General features: G+C 44.7%; 1 protein-coding gene across 6 annotated transcripts in view; it reads left to right on the forward strand.

Moving 5' to 3' along the window:
• The first annotated feature begins 350 nt into the window (after positions 1-350).
• The window catches only part of GPATCH2L (G-patch domain containing 2 like), a 34,079-nt gene continuing 18,914 nt past the window's right edge, over positions 351-15,515 (forward strand). Inside the window, exons 1-7 of one of the 6 annotated variants that reach the window (XM_068946635.1) lie at positions 351-434; positions 1,563-2,233; positions 7,807-7,871; positions 11,144-11,320; positions 11,883-11,962; positions 14,044-14,111; positions 14,981-15,035. In XM_068946635.1, coding sequence (XP_068802736.1) covers positions 1,575-2,233; positions 7,807-7,871; positions 11,144-11,320; positions 11,883-11,962; positions 14,044-14,111; positions 14,981-15,035 — 1,104 coding nt within the window. In that variant the 5' untranslated portion in view covers positions 351-434; positions 1,563-1,574. Of the gene's footprint in view, positions 435-1,562; positions 2,234-7,806; positions 7,872-11,143; positions 11,321-11,882; positions 11,963-14,043; positions 14,112-14,888; positions 14,929-14,980; positions 15,036-15,515 lie in introns of all 6 variants that reach the window. The other 5 variants (XM_068946639.1, XM_068946636.1, XM_068946637.1 and 2 more) reach the window with 5 other exon arrangements.

Raw genomic sequence — 15,515 nt, forward strand, 5'->3', positions numbered from 1 at the left:
GTGGCCTGGTGGCGGTCACTGCTCAGGAGAAGGAAGCCCCCGAGATGCACCACTGCTGCAGAAGTACAGAGCGGTTCCCCCGGTGCGTTCATGACCGAGCTTCCCAAGGCAGGAGACGGGGCCGCGCAGGTGAGGCCCTAAACCCTGCCCCCGGCAGACGCCTCCCGCCAGCCACCCCGGAGCGCCGCCACGGGCAGCGGCCGACTGCGGCGGCGGCTCTGCCGGCGCCGCCTCACGGCGCGGCCCCTGCGGCCGCGGCCAGCACCAAACCCCGCGGCCGGGCCCGCACCCAGCCGCGGGGACGCCGCCGCCGCGGTAACGGCCGAGCCCGGCGCGGCCCCGCCCTCCGCGGGGCGGGAGCGGCGGAAGTCGCGCGGCGAGGCCGGAAGTGCCGCCGCGAAGGGCTGGCGCAGCGGCGGGGCGGCCGCGGGCAGGTGAGTGGCGGCGGGCGGCCGGGCCCCGGGCGGGCGGCGGCGGCGGCTGGGGCGGCGGCGGCGGGGGGGCTGGCCGGCCGGCCGCGGCCCCGCGGAGGGCGGAGGGCCGGGTCAAGCCCGGCGCGGGGGCGCGGGGCCGGCGCGGGGCCTGGCGGGCCGCGTCACGTCACGTCACGGTGCCGGCTGGGCGGCGGGACGCTCGCTTGCAGCATCGCCTTAGCCGGTGCCCCGGCTGCCGGCGGTGGGCGCCGGCGCGTTGCAGGCCGGCCCGCAGCGCCGTGTGAGGGCTGGGGGATGCCGGCCGCTGCGCTGGGAAGCAGCGGCTCCTCCCGGGAGGAGAGCGGCGTCTGGGTCCCGGACCTTCCTCAGGCTGAGAGAGCGAGGGCTGCTGTGGAGCAGGGGGTCCAGAAGTTAAGCGGAGAAGCCTTAAATTGCGGGAGAAATCGCACATGTGCAACACATAAACGGGGAGATGACAGTTATTGTGAGATGGGGAATTCGGGCAGGACTTTATGTTGGGCTCACTAAGAGTTCTGAGGCGGAGCGCGTTGGCTGTTTTGCCAGGAGGATTTGGGGGTTGGTCTTACATCTTTTGAGCTCTGTGTTTCTTAGAATAGACTTTCAAGTATCTTATTTTGCTATTTAATTGATACTGACTCACAAACTACCTGTTTTACATTCCATTTTACTCTGAGTTTTAGTGCCTTTGGAAGTCTTCAGTCTGTTTGCTGAGCAGACTAACCCTTCTGTGTGGCTTATAGCAACTAACATAATTAGATCGGGTAGCAAACTAGCTGTAGGCTCTCATACTCTTAAGATGTAATACAGTTTGTTGCTTTGAAGCAAAAGATGCGATCTTAAGGCCTTTTCAGGCACAGAGCACTTGGGTAAAATGTTGCAGTGGCGACACCTCTGCTGCTGTGGTTAGAAGGGGGATTTAACTCTGATGGAAGGAAGGAGCAAGCAATAGCCCAAGAAATGGCAGTTGTCCCGCATTACTTCTCGCAGGCAACTCCAAAGTAAGGGTGTACTTTGGTTCATGTCACAAAGGCTATAGCGTGCTGTAGTTTAGTGATGCGTTGGTAGCAGCATTCATGTCTGGTGCTAATTGTTCATTGTCATTTTTAGTAGACATTGCCAATGGATGAGCTGGTGCACGACTTGGCCTCGGCCTTAGAGCAGACTTCAGAACAAAACAAGCTGGATGAACTATGGGAAGAGATGGCCCTAAGCCCGCGGCAGCAGCGGCGTCAGCTTCGCAAGAGACGGGGTCGTAAGCGGCGCTCGGACTTCACACATCAGGCAGAGCATGCCTGCTGCTACAGTGAGGCCTCAGAGTCAAGCTTGGATGAAGCAATGAAGGATTGCCGTGAGGTGCTGACAGCCAACTTCAGTGACTCTGATGACGTGGCAGTGGTCAAACGACACCCAGCTCTCAGTGCCACCTTGAGGAGCAAGCAGCACTCGTGGCACGAGTCGGACTCCTTCACAGAGAACGCACCGTGTCGACCGCTTCGGCGCCGCCGGAAGGTGAAACGTGTGACCTCAGAGGTGGCTGCCAGTCTCCAGCAAAAGCTGAGGGTGTCAGAGTGGAACTATGAGAGGGGCTGCAGGTTCAAGTCAGCCAAGAAACAGCGTCTTTCACGCTGGAAGGAAAATGCCCCTTGGACATCATCTGGTCATGGCCTTTGTGAATCAGGAGAAAACAGGCCCTTCCTCAGCAAAGGGGGAAGGAAAGAGCAGATGGAATGTGAAGCTGATGAACAGAAACAGGGCTCAGATGAAAACATGTCCGAATGGTGAGAACTCACTTTCTTCCCTGTACTCAAGTCGGATGGCTACTTTGCTTGTAGCTGCTTGCAATCCTGTGCCTTATTCTAAAAGCTCTTATCAAAATTGTTCAGTGCTGTTCTCTTTCTGAAGAGGGGAAATCCCTCAGCTCCTTCTATGCTGTAGTTTTTTTTCCAGCGGTCTTTCCTGTCAGTGCAGTACTGATGACCCAAAACATACATTCTTTCAAGAATTGGCAAGCTGATCTGTCTCTGACCCCTGTTATACAAGCAGCCCTCTGAAAAGTCTGTGGCTCTGCTGCTACAAAGTGACAGGCTTGTGACCTGACCTTTGGCAAGTAAATATGCAGCTGGCAGTTGTGTTGTGTGATCAATTTGAACTGATCTCAGTTTCTTGTTTTCAGAGTTTACCCATAATAGTAATAGAGAACAGGTCAGATCCGCCATCATGACTGCTAGCCCTCTGTGCAAGTACTGTATGAACCTCAATCAAAACATTTTGTTTGCAGTTCTGAATCTCTGCTCTGAATCTGGAATACTGCAAGGCTAGTCCTGCAAGGCTAGCTACAGGGAGGGTGTAGTGAGAGGATAAAGAAGTTGGGAGAAATTGACTTACAGTATAGGTCTGCACACACAGGGGGATCTTGCATGTCTTTGTATTCAGGCTTTGACGAATTTGTGGCAGAATCTCATACAAGAGATGAAAACTGGAAATGCAGATGCCATGGTCTAAACTCGTTTGTATATCACTCTTGAGAAGTTTCCCTCTCGAGTGTGATCTTTATCCTCTCTATAGTAGGTTTGGGGCTATAAAACCACTTCTGTAAGAAGAGATTTTTCAGGCTAGAAAAGAAACAACTGCTGAGGGGCAAATGGAAAAGGTTTCTTAATGAGTGGCCTGCAGAAAGCAAATAGGGATGTTCTGTGCATAGTTACTGTGAGTAGTTATCATGTAAGAAATGGGAGATATTCAGGAAACATTTAAAACAAGAAGTGTTTTATTTTTCATAAAGCACAAATTTTGGAACTCTGCCATGGGGCGTTTTGGAGGACTAAAATGTGCCCAAAAGGGGGATGTGGAGGACAGATTTATCAGAGACTGTTAGGCGTTACAGATCAAATAGAAGAACTGGCTCAGGAAGTCCTGAAACTGCTGACTGCTAGAAGCTGGAGGAATATACAGAGGAGATTGTCAGTCTGTATTTGTCTTGTTCTTATATTCTTTTCCTCAAGCATCCACTATAATAGCCACTATAAGAGAAAGGACAGTGACTTTGACAAGTGTAACTATTTGATCCAGTATAATTGTTCATATGTTAGGGTTCATGTAAGTGTTCTGGCTGTCTACTACTGCAGTTTGTCAGAGTGGACAGGGAGAACTTTGTTATTGAGGGCTTTGTGGATAATAGCTGGAAGTGTGGACTTCTCAAAGCTATTTTCTGAGAGACTGGGAAAAGCATAGGTGTAATATGTCCTTGCTGCCCTGATCTAGGGCACCACTATTGCATTTTTACCTAGTCAGCATGGTTCACATAAAACTTAGGGTGGAATTAGCTAAAACATAGCTTGAAGTGGGCATTTTCAAGAGAGTAGTGGATGCGTTTTTTGCCATGGGTTGGTAAAAGCACTTTTATCTTTTCAGTATTGTTTGCTGGTAGTCCAAGGTTGCTCATCGTGGTGATGGACTGAGAGCTAACCTTACATGATGTGGCAGTGATGGACACTCTTCCTTGAGGTTTTTTTTTCCACCCGTCAGACTCTGTTCTATCATGTCAAATTTGAACTTAAACCAGCAGGCTTTCATCCAGCCTTTATTTGTGCCAACCTTTGAAAGAGTAAGCACATAGCTTTGTCTGGACCGTTACTTGAGGACCATACTGGGAGATTGCTTTGTTCTGTCTTGTTTTGTCCCTTGCTCTCAAAATAATCCATGTGCAAGTGTCTGCATCAAATGTCATTTACCATCTGCTGCCCAATCCTTGGGATTCTCTTTGGAAATCCAGAGATCAGAATATTTGACCTCTTCAGCACCACATGTGTGATGTGGTGTGACTCACTAGGGAGGATTGAAGTTGGAGAGAGAAGTACATACAACGCTTCTCATTGTAGACTATCTCTCAGAGCACTTTGCTGCTAGCAGCAGAATGAGACTGGCTACACTTACCTCACTTTCACCCTGCTGTAGCTGTTTTTTCCGGGAAAATGAGAGAAGTGCTTTGCACAGGTGTACAACAGGGGCATATCCTGAGGAAGGGAGAAGAAAATTGGATGCTTAGGAGAGAGAATGGCAGGGGTTTCATCAGAAGCTGATGGGAAGGAAGGTGACCGATAAAGCTTGTGGGACTTGGAAGCAGTCCGTAGTTGATCTAGTGATTTACGATACTAGATTTAGTCCTGTGATACTGAATTGGTTTCACTGCTGTTCATGCCTCTGGTGATGGGGAGCATCAAAGAACTAATGTGTTTTTAGGCAAGCTAAGTTGTGTATCATTCAGAATTGATGTTTTCACATTATTTTTCCTTCCTTTCCCTGACGTTTGTTTGTCCTTGTTAATGTAGGCAAGAATCTCTGTAAATGCTAAAATATTCAGCATTTTCTCTGCTTTCCAGAAGCGTGTCCTTATCCTAAATCTGATGATAAGCCTACTGTATTCCATGGATAAAGTCCTATTCACTGAAAAAGCTTAGGATATCGATCTTTAAAGAGGAGGTAGTTCTGATAGATGGCTTGTGGGGCCATGCCCAGTCCTTTACTGGAGAAAGATGTTCTGCAGTATTGTGATTCAGAGTGTGCGAAATGGAGCATTTGGACTAGTTTGTCAAAAACGGCAAGAAATGAACACAAATTGAGAGAAGGAAGGATGTGCAAGAACATGGTGAGGGAACAGTGATGGATCTAAATGGGGTGATGACCTAACTCAGAGCCTGATATATAAATAATTACGGAAACAACAGAGGAAGCACGTGGTCTTAGTTTAAGCAACCATCTGAATGTTTGTTCAAGGGTGACAATTAATGGATAAGATTGTTAGAAGTAACATGCTCTTGTGTCCCTGATGAGACAGTTTGAAGACAAATTGTAAATTGCGCCCTGAAGTTCTCTGTCTTGCCGATCTAATTTGGGTGCTCTCAGAACGGCGTACGTTTAGCTTGAGGGCAGAACAAACCATAGTCCAAGAGTTGTCGGAAAAATCACTTTGGATGATGTGTTTACTAGTGGTAGATGTGCAGTTTGTCTAACCTATGTCAGATTACATAACTCTTAACTTGCCTTTTTCAGACGGGGCATTGTACTGACCCGCTAATGCTGTGGTGACTTCCCTGGCTTGATGTTGATGTAATCTCGCCTGGCAGTGTAACCTGTGCTCATCCTGAGTGTGTGGTACAGATCCTTTACTCTTTGGAAGGGAGCTGTTTTGATGACAGCCTGTAGTGGCAGTCAAGAGCCTGGCTAAACTGATGTATTGGAGACTGGTCTCTCAGGAAAGAAAAAATTCCCCTCTCCTGGAAGGCAAGTGACAAAGACAAAGTGCTCAGCTTCCCCTCCTTCTCCAGCCCAGCCTGACCTTCTGTAGCCCCTTGGTGCCTCTTGTTTTCTTATTTTTATAGAAAATCAATATCCCTCCTGACACGAACAATAGCTCAGGAGAAGGAATAAATGGGGAAAACCTGAGATCTCTGTCCATCACCTCTCACTTTAACTCCCCCAAACTATTTAATTATAAGTGTGCTTTGCTGCAGGTGTTTGCGACAGTGAAATTGCTAAATGAGGACCATTTTAACCAAAGATTGGGTGATCAATAACACTCTATAGCAGTAGCTTGTCGAATCAATAGCATTCATTATTTCATGGTTAAGGTAAGTAGCCTCCTTTGCAAGTGGAGGTCATTAATCAGCGCTTACTGGACCTGCAGAAAGGCCTGAGTAGGAGTCTAGTTTTTGTTCAGTGCTGAAATGTAAAGGGGGTGGTGAAAAGGGTGAGATCCATGAAAGTTCATTCCAGTAGGGCACCGGCAATAATGTGTATCTATAAGGAACTGAAGAGCTTTCAGTACAACAGGATGCTTAAAATACTGTTAATATGATCTGGAATCTTGACCTAATGCTTTTTCCTTTCTCAGGCACCTTTCCTCTGAGGATGCCAAAACCCTTATGAAGCAGTCACTCAATCCTCGCATCTGCTGCTTGTGAGGACTATTAATCCAGGCTTTCAAAAGGGAAAACAGACACGCTAAGAGATTTGCCCAGGGTCATACAGTGAGTTGGTAGGAGAGCTAGGAATGAAACGAATGACTCATGGTTCTCAGTCCTTGGCCTTAATTGCTGTGCTGTGTATGTGGGAGGGTGAATGGATGACCAAACTTTGTAACGGGTTGATTTGGAATTTGATGTTAACTTAGACTGAAATGCGGGAATGATGTACAGACTCTTCATCCTTTAAGTTCTGGTGTGTTTTCTAAAAACAATAACATGCTCACAAAATGTGGATTTACTATGTGCCTGCAGTTCTTTGGGGTGACACTTCTTGCAGTTCCCCCATTCTCCTACCCTGTGCATCCAGGGACTTGCTGTTGATAGTGGTGTCTGGTATGGTCCACTTCCTGTAGGGAAGAGGGACCTAGAGATGCTCTCTAACAGCATACACTGATCAGACAGTGATTCTGTTGCTGAGTTATATCTGGTGTTCACATCTCCTATAAGGCCCCAGTGCTAAGGGGGTGAGCAGTAAGTAGTTTCCATTTGTTCTCATATCTCTCAGCTAAATCAGGGGAAGTATTGCCTGAAGTGTCCAAGGATTGATTTAATATCAGCATTAGAGCCATCAGATGCTTGGGACTGACCTGAGCATGCACTTCTGCTGCATATATTCATCCAGTTTTACAGTCAATTAACAGCTTTCTACACGTTAATTTCTAGTTTAATGCCTTGGTTCAAGAATTAAGTCTCCTGCTGCAGCAAATTCAAAGTATGCTATAAATGATGGTTACATTCAGCAGCAGCAAGTTATGCTGTGCCAAGTTATTCACCTGAAAAGCTATGAATGTGCCAGTCCCAGTTCCCTCCAAAGAAAAGAAAAGATGCTGGGGACTGAAGGGGGGTTTACATACCTGCGTAACATTTTTGAGAAAAAGAGATCTTAAGTAGAAAGCTTCAGAAGGTTTTCTCTTAAACTTAATTTCTCGTAAAGTGACTCAAGGACAGACTTTTTAACTGCACTTCAATTGCCTAGTGAGTATTCCAGACACTGTCATAGTTTGATTACTCTAGTATCTGAGGCAAATGCCATTGTGGTAATTACTTTTTAAAAACTTAGAACTAGACTAGATACAGGATTCTACCATCTTCCAAAAAATGCAGCATTGCTGGGTGCTGGGATTTAACAGAAAGCTATTATGTTCCATCCTAAAGCCAGCCATGTATCTGAAATGCAATGTACACAATTTCTGTGAGGTATATAAAGCATTTTGGGCTGAGAGAGGCTAGTAAAATGTAAGGAAGTTGAATTTTTTTTTTTTTTGGTGTGTGTATCTACTGGAATTATAACAATGTGGGTTTTTTTTGTTTGTTTGTTTTTGTTCCAGTGAAACCAGCAGTGTATGCAGCAGCAGTGATACTGGCCTTTTTACCAATGATGAGGGCCGCCAAGGTAACGACTGTCCTGTGGTTTTTCCTGATGTGTTGCTGGGGAATTTCTCTTGCTATCTGTACTTACAAGGAAGGATCTAAATTTGAAGGGGGTCAGAGAGGGAAGTATGAGAGAAAGACTAGGGGCTGAGAGCCACTTAACTGCTGTAAGTTAAGAAAATGAGCTGAGAATTACAACAGTATGATTTTGATAGAAGTACATTTTTCCTGCTGAAGTACTTTATCAGATCTGTAACATTTCATACAAAAAACTATTATGGCAAGGCACAAAAATATAATAGGAGTTTCAGAGCTCTGCACAATGAAAGTGCAGAGTTTATGATCCATTGCTATAGGTTTTTTTAATTGTCGTCTACATACAGTTAGTACCCACAATCTGTTAGTTGTTGTCTCTTCCTGTGGGCAGGAAGAGACAACTCCAAAGGAAGCACCGTTAATGTTGACAAGTAACCTAAGCAACTCTGCTAAGAAGACAGCAGTGATATGTGATAGGTTCTATTTCTTTAAATACCTTGCTGTTGTGTGTGTTAGTTGACTCCAGTATCTTCAGTGTATATTGTACTAATGGTTTCTTAGGGTTTTTGGGTGCAAAGTATGTGCTGGTTTCAGTGACAGTCCAGTGTGCAGTGTATGTGGGATAGGGCAGAAGTAGGTGCAAAAGCAGTTGTAGTAGACACATAGGCACTCTACTATTATATTTGGAGCAAGGAGAAGGTGACCACAGAGACCTGTAATTCCATGCAGCTTTGTGCCAGTATGCACTCTGATTCTGTCACATTTCACAAGCTAGGATTTGGATGAGATCTCTCCTGGGAATATGTGAGTGCTAAAGTATCAGTAATTCAGTAGGAAATGCTGCTTCCACTAGCTTGTTGCTGACCAAAGTGTGTGTGAGACAATACGATGCTAACAAATATGCTTACGCTTTTTCAGATGATATGTGAGGCTGAAGGACTGATCCATTGTGGTTGTGTCGTGCTTTCCCTAAGAGTAGAAATTTCAAAGATCAGCTTTGTCCTTTGTTGGCTGACAAATAACTTAAACTGTTTCCAACATCTCACCCTTCAAAAGCATCAAAAATGAAATCCCTTGTCCCTTCTTTTTGCTGATGACTGTTCAAGGAGAGCTGAAAGTAGCGGGCACTTGCATATCAGATGACGAAGAAGGGTGATGACTGAAGTATTGAATTTTTACTTCATCACCTGAGACAAGATTGCTTGCAGGCCTGACTAGTATCACCATATACTTGACCTGGTTTTACACCTTTTTTTTTTTTTGACATTAACTTTTGGCTGCTACCAGAAACAGGATATTGAGTGCATAAGAGATTGTAGAATATATTGGCTAAAACAATAATCCAATTACGATCTTCCCTGTCTAGAGAGGTTTGGCATCACAGTCAACAGGCCTGTGCCTGTTCAAACAGTTTATACTATAATAGCTTGTTGGCCAAGATATTTTAGCTTATGTTTATGTTAAAAAGGGTTGATGAGATCTTTGAAAATCAAATGTTGTTGCGTTTACAGGTTAAAATAGGAACCTCTCCCTTTCCTTCTTTTAGCCAATTTCCAATCATTAAAAAAAGACATAGCAAACAACAGCTCTTTACCTCAGTGAGATGGGGAGAGCGCAAAACAATTTTTTCATTCTCGATCACAATACAATCCCAAACTGAATAATGGGAAATCTAAGTTATCAATATACTTAAGTTGAAGATAGGTTTTCTCCTTTTGAGGGTGTATCATGTAATATTTGTGATGTGAATTAAATGGGTTGTCTTTGCAGTTCCAGCTGCCAGTGTGTTTCAGTGAGGAGAGAATGCTCCTAGTTTATAATTTGAATGTTAAGTTCAATGTTAAGTTTTTTGAAAAATGAATTGGGGCCTCTCAAGGTGAAGGAAACTGTGGTTACGTGATACTGATTCGTGATGTTTGTCTCTTGAAAGTAGTGTTTGGATGTGTGTGACTGCACCATGTTCTTAGATGCAAAATTGTAGGGATATTTTTGCGCCAGTTATAATCACTTAGAACTGTCCAACATGACTTAGTTTTAATTTAACGTAAGGTGGGTAGGAGTCTCTATATTTTAAAATGTATGTATCACAAGCAGTAAGGCCAGCTGACATATCGCAGAAATAAAAGGCAGTATCAAAACTTTGAAATAAAACATTCTGACTGTCCAACCTGTTGCTGGTTGGAGTTGTTTTGGAGTTGAGGTTATGGCTGAGCTGCTTTTTCTGTTACGTGTAAAATTGCATTGCCCTTACTGGAATGAGGTGTTTTGGTCTTTTGGTCTGCAGGCATAGTGGAGTTCAAGCAGGGATATTGCAAGTTGGGGTGGGAGACAAAGGAGGGGATGCTTGAGTTGAGACTTAATGATAGGCAAATGAGTTTTCCAGAAGTCGGGTGGGACAGTAGTTTTTAAGGCAAGGTGAAATAGCTTGCAAGTACGTGCGACTGTTTTTCAGCTCAGATACCGAAGAGCTAAATGTTTCAGGATCTGCTTGCTTGATACTGCCCTTGGGGGATTTCTGCTCAGGCAGTTTTACCATAAAAGCTCTCGGTTGCAGCTCAGTATTAGGCTGCAACTGTATTAATTATAGTGGCTCTGGTTTATAGAGACTGACGATTTCTGTTGCTGCTGCCCTAGCCTTGCAGGAGGGTTTGTAGTTCTGATAGACTCTAAGGAATTTTAATTGAGACAGACTCACATCATGATTAATACTTACACTGAGTGACTATTTCTATTACTCACGTGCTGTGTCCTGTAAGCTGCTGTATTTTGAGACTGGGGATTTTTCTCATCAGTGAGTGTGTTTCTCTTGCTTACTTCATGAGCCTGGTTGTCTCCTGTTGTGAAGTCTCTCCTGTGGTGGCCTCTAGCACGTGTGCCAAAGACTGGGCTCTACCTCTGTCACAGGAATTACTTCAGAGAAAGAGTTGTGCATTAGACATCACACAGCATTGAACTCAGGTTGATGAGATGCAGCCGTAACTGAGTGATAAAGCTGCCCTAGGCAGGTCTCTGAAGAGGGCTTTGCTCTGTAGGGAAATTCTGTAGACTGAGGAGTTGGTTAGTTTAAAGCATTTGGTGAAGCCACATAGTTACTGCAGATCGTTGAGACAGAATACACATATAAGGGTCTTTATGAAAGATTTCCTAATGAGATTTCAGCTGTTGTTCCACATCCAGAAATGCCTACCTATAGTACTTTGTGGGACAATCTCAGGGGGCGTTGGGTTTCTTGTGGATAATTCCATCCTATTTCTTCAGGAGATGACGAGCAGAGTGATTGGTTTTATGAAGGAGAATGTGTCCCAGGATTCACTGTCCCCAGCTTTCTCCCCAAGTGGGGAACTGACCACCGATCTGAAGTGGAGCGGATTGACTCAGGCCTGGACAAGCTCTCAGATTCCACATTCCTTTTGCCCTCACGGCCAGCTCAGAGAGGTGAGCTCCATAAGGAATGCAGTGTATCTGTGAACTGTGATACGACGCTAAGAGTAGATGTCGTTCATAGGTGCTGCAACATAAGCTGATGTTAGTGTTCTGTATTTTTTTTTTTTAATGCTCCTTCTCAATGCATTATGTCCTAGCTTTGCAATGGAAAGATGTAGGTATTTGGCGTATATTTAGCATTGTGTAAACAGGGTTGAGAAACTTTATTTGCTGTTTGTCTGTAGAGCAAGAAAGTCCTAGTTCAAAATAGCTGCTCTAGTAGAGAGGATACTGAAATACTCGTTATCCCTCATATCAGCTGCTCTTGTTCTTGAGTCTCTTTTGCTTGTTATTTTTTTCTTTAAATACATTTTTATTATGAATAAATTATTTACTTCTTTCAGATTGAGACAGAGGATCTGATCTGAGCAAAAACTAAGTAAGGCATGGCTATGTACAAGATTTGGTCTTAATCTCACACTTTTTCCACTGAACCAACTATCTTTCTTGGATGTTTTGTCGGGAAGAATCTTAGGTATTCATTGCTCTCCTTTTTGTTTGTTTTTCTTCTCAGGGTTTCATGCTCGCCTCAATCGCCTACCAGGAGCTGCTGCCCGTTGTCTTCGGAAAGGTCGAAGGAGGCTTGTTGGCAAGGTATTCCTTTTTACAAGATAATAAATTTGTATTTGCAGTGTTGATCAGTTCTGAAGTACTATTCTAAGTGAGCTAGCAAGTGAATTGTTTTTTGCAGAAAGTGGGCCCTGTAAATTTTTGTTTCACATGCTATCTGCTTTGATTAACTGCTTTGACGGCCTGAAGTCACTTCAGTGATGGAGCGGACCTTAAGGAACATTTTGAATGGCAGAGACAGTTGATCAGTGCTAAAAGCAGTATGGAAGGAAGTGTGAAGGTGAATGTTAGGGAACATAAATACCAAGAAGCTTTAGGTAGAATACAGGGGAAAGCGATGATGGCAGGAGACTTGTGTATGCTTCTAATCTGAGACTACATGGCCTGAGAGGTGACTCAGAGGTGAAGGAAGGTCAAATTTTACGTGCATACAATTTTTACCACGCAGCAGTGTGATATGAATGGCAGTGGAGGAAGGTGGCTTTAGCAGTGGCACTTTTAGTGACAGAAGTATTTGGGGCAAAGAGGGAAGAAAATATTGATCCTCTTCCTATTTGGAGATTTGTCAGAAGCCTGTCTAAAAGAGGGAGGAAAAATCCTGGTCAGGTCTGGATGTTGGAGTGGAGAGTGCTGTTGTCCACTGTGAAAGATGCTTCTGAGAAGGAAGGTTGTTGGCTGTATTGGCTTTTACTTTAATTGGGATGTGCTCTGGATGATGTAGGTTTATATTCTGAACTGGCTGGCTTTACAGAGTCTTTGTTAGGGAGAGGTGTAAGAGGAGGCTGGTGGCTAGATGAGCACACTTTCCTGCTTCTGTTCAGCCACACCTGAAAGCTCCTTGTTTGCCCCTTCTTCCTTCCACTCACCTTGCTTAGTTGTAACCAGTGTTTAAAATATAAATCCTCAGCTGGCAAGAGAGTGTGGCTATGGTTCTTCAGGCCACATGCAAGTGACTGGGCCTGTTGGCAGCACCTCTAATGATCCAAATGAGAAGGATAATATTTACTTGTTTAATTCATCTTCATCACCTTAAAGGGATCTTTGTCATTTGCAGCGGAGGTCACTGCTCCCCCTTCCCCATCTCTCTCTAAATTGTAATCATAAATAATGAGTTTCATTCAGAGCTCCCCGCCAGCAAGCTGCTAATTACCAAAAGTACGGCTTGTAATTTACACAGTAATAAACCGTAAATTTAAACATTACGGCGCTTTAAGTTAATAATTTTCCTGCTGTAACAAATAGCCCATCTTTCACCCCTGCTGCAACTACCAGCCCCAAACTTTGTACATGTTTTGCTTATGTAACCCGGGCACAAGCTATGAAGAATCTTACCTGTGAAAGCCTTTTACCCTCATCTTCAGGCACACACCGCAAAATGCATTTCTTTCTTGGAGGTAGTTGCTATGCAGATATGAACAGCTGATGCTTCAGGTTGTGTGAGTATGCGTACACCAGCATCAAGCACATGAACAGGGCAGCATCTTTCAGAGAGAAATGTACTCCCAGAGCAAGTCCTTTCTCCTAGGATATACTTTTTTTTTTTTTTAGCTGCTGGAGATACTCTGCTGAATTGCTGCTTTCAGAAAGCACAAGCTCTGTGCTTACTCTTAGTTTCATTCATCTGTGCTTGATGAATCCCCTTCCTCTTTGACTGGAGAGGCTGGCTTCAGTTTGTGAGGAGAACAAGCTAAAGATTTTTATTGGTGGGGTAATGTGATGTCCTGGCTCTCAGACTGTTTCTGGCCCAGCTGGCCCCAGCAACCTGTGGGTAAGCACTCCTCTGCCTTTTCCTGTGTTCTTAACTGCACCCTTGTGCTGCATACCTCATACTGATCCAGTCCTTGATACACCCCTTTGCAAGTGAATATAGTCAGTAAAATGACAGAAAACTAGCTCAGCAAATAAAACAAGATGTTTTTCTGCCATTCTTATTGGTTAAATTGGCTCACTTGAGGTTCTAAAATGAGAAGGTAGATAAGTGTAGATGAGAGTGGGCTGGGAAGGAAAGGATGGGAAGCAAGTTCTCTTCTAACTGACAGCAGCAAGCTGTTATGTCTGCTCACTGCATGAGAAACTGCAACTTTTTATCTGTCTTTGTGTTTCAGGAGACTTCCATGAGCACTCTGGGCACCGAGAGGTTAGGTCATATTGTTAGTGACCCGCGCCAGAAAGAGTAAGGCCCCTACCAGTTGCGGTGTAGGACTTTGGAAGGGGTGGTGGAAGAACTATGGGGTCGTCTTCCCTTCGGGACTAAAGGGAACGAAAAGCTTTATAGTAATTTAAGAATGCAGTGACCTGCTCAATAGGACCCAGCCCTTTACTGATGGTTTCTCCATTTTCTAATTTGCATTGGCTGATTTTCCCCAGTTATAAGGCTGCCCCTGTGTGTGGCCACTGCTCAAATGCCCTTCTGTTTCCAGTTGTCTTTTTCTTTCCTCTTCCCTTACACAATAACTGTGGCTCTCCTGCACAGTCATGAGAAGAGCTCTTTGTCAGTTATTTAAAAAGCTTCTGTGTGGAGACACAGTATGGGTGTGTGCCCTGATAGCAGAAATTATATTGACAAAGCAGCCGCGAAATTGCCTTCTCTGTCATTGAAGTTCTACGTCTCCTTCTCCAATTTGTGTATTATAATTACACTTGGCACCAGAAATATAGCTTCTGCCCCTTGGGTCCTCTAATGCTGTTCTTGTTGGGCTACGGTTAGGTAAGGGGGCTCCTTTTGACTGTAATTCAGGGGGTTCAGCCTTCACCAGCTGTTGGCATCCACGTTTCTTCCCGGGATCTGAAATTTGTTGTTTTTAGTATGAGTCCTGTTGGTGCTTAATCTCTCTCCTTTCCCTCCGTCTTTGTCCTTCCCTTCTCTCCTTACCCACAACTCTTCTTTTCCTGTGTTCCTTTCTTCCTTGGTTTTGCTCCCACCCCTCCTTTCAACTCTGCCTTCTTCCAGTTTTTGGTTACCATCCATGGGGAAGAGAGATCGCAACCAGGTAAGCTGACTCTGCTCTACCTTTTTTATTTTCTTGATTTGCTTCCCTCTAGAAAGAACAAAGTGCCAGCCTCTGATTTCCCCTACACTGTGGCCTGTGCACATGAGGTAAGGCAGCCCTGTCCCTTCTCATTTTAGAAACTGATGTCTTCTGGGCTTTGAACACAACCGATGTCTTGGGCATTATATTGTCTATTTGGACTGAGTAGCCCAAGAACCCCTTTTGCTTATCTCCCTCTTTCAGGCTAGCGCCTGCCTTCGTCTCTGACAGTGAGTGGGAAGGATAATCCTCTTGGTAGGAGGAGCTTTGACCTCACAAAATTGCATAAGAATGGGAACTCTTTCTTTTTAGATGTTTTGTTTTGCCTTGTCTGGTTCAGGCTTTTGCCTGATAATCTGATTAAGGGAGAAGGGAAGAATTGGGGAACTGACTGTAATTAAATAGCAACTGTAGCAGGAAAATGTAAGAGGTGATAAGCAAGTGAAATAGCTATTCTTTTAACTGACTGAGGCCCTTGCATATGGACTTTTAACTTGCTAAGTGGTCTCCAATAGGTCTTACATAGCTTCAGTGGCAGGAAGCCTTTT

This window comes from Struthio camelus, chromosome 5 (genome assembly GCF_040807025.1).
Source record: "Struthio camelus isolate bStrCam1 chromosome 5, bStrCam1.hap1, whole genome shotgun sequence".
NCBI lineage: Eukaryota > Metazoa > Chordata > Aves > Struthioniformes > Struthionidae > Struthio > Struthio camelus.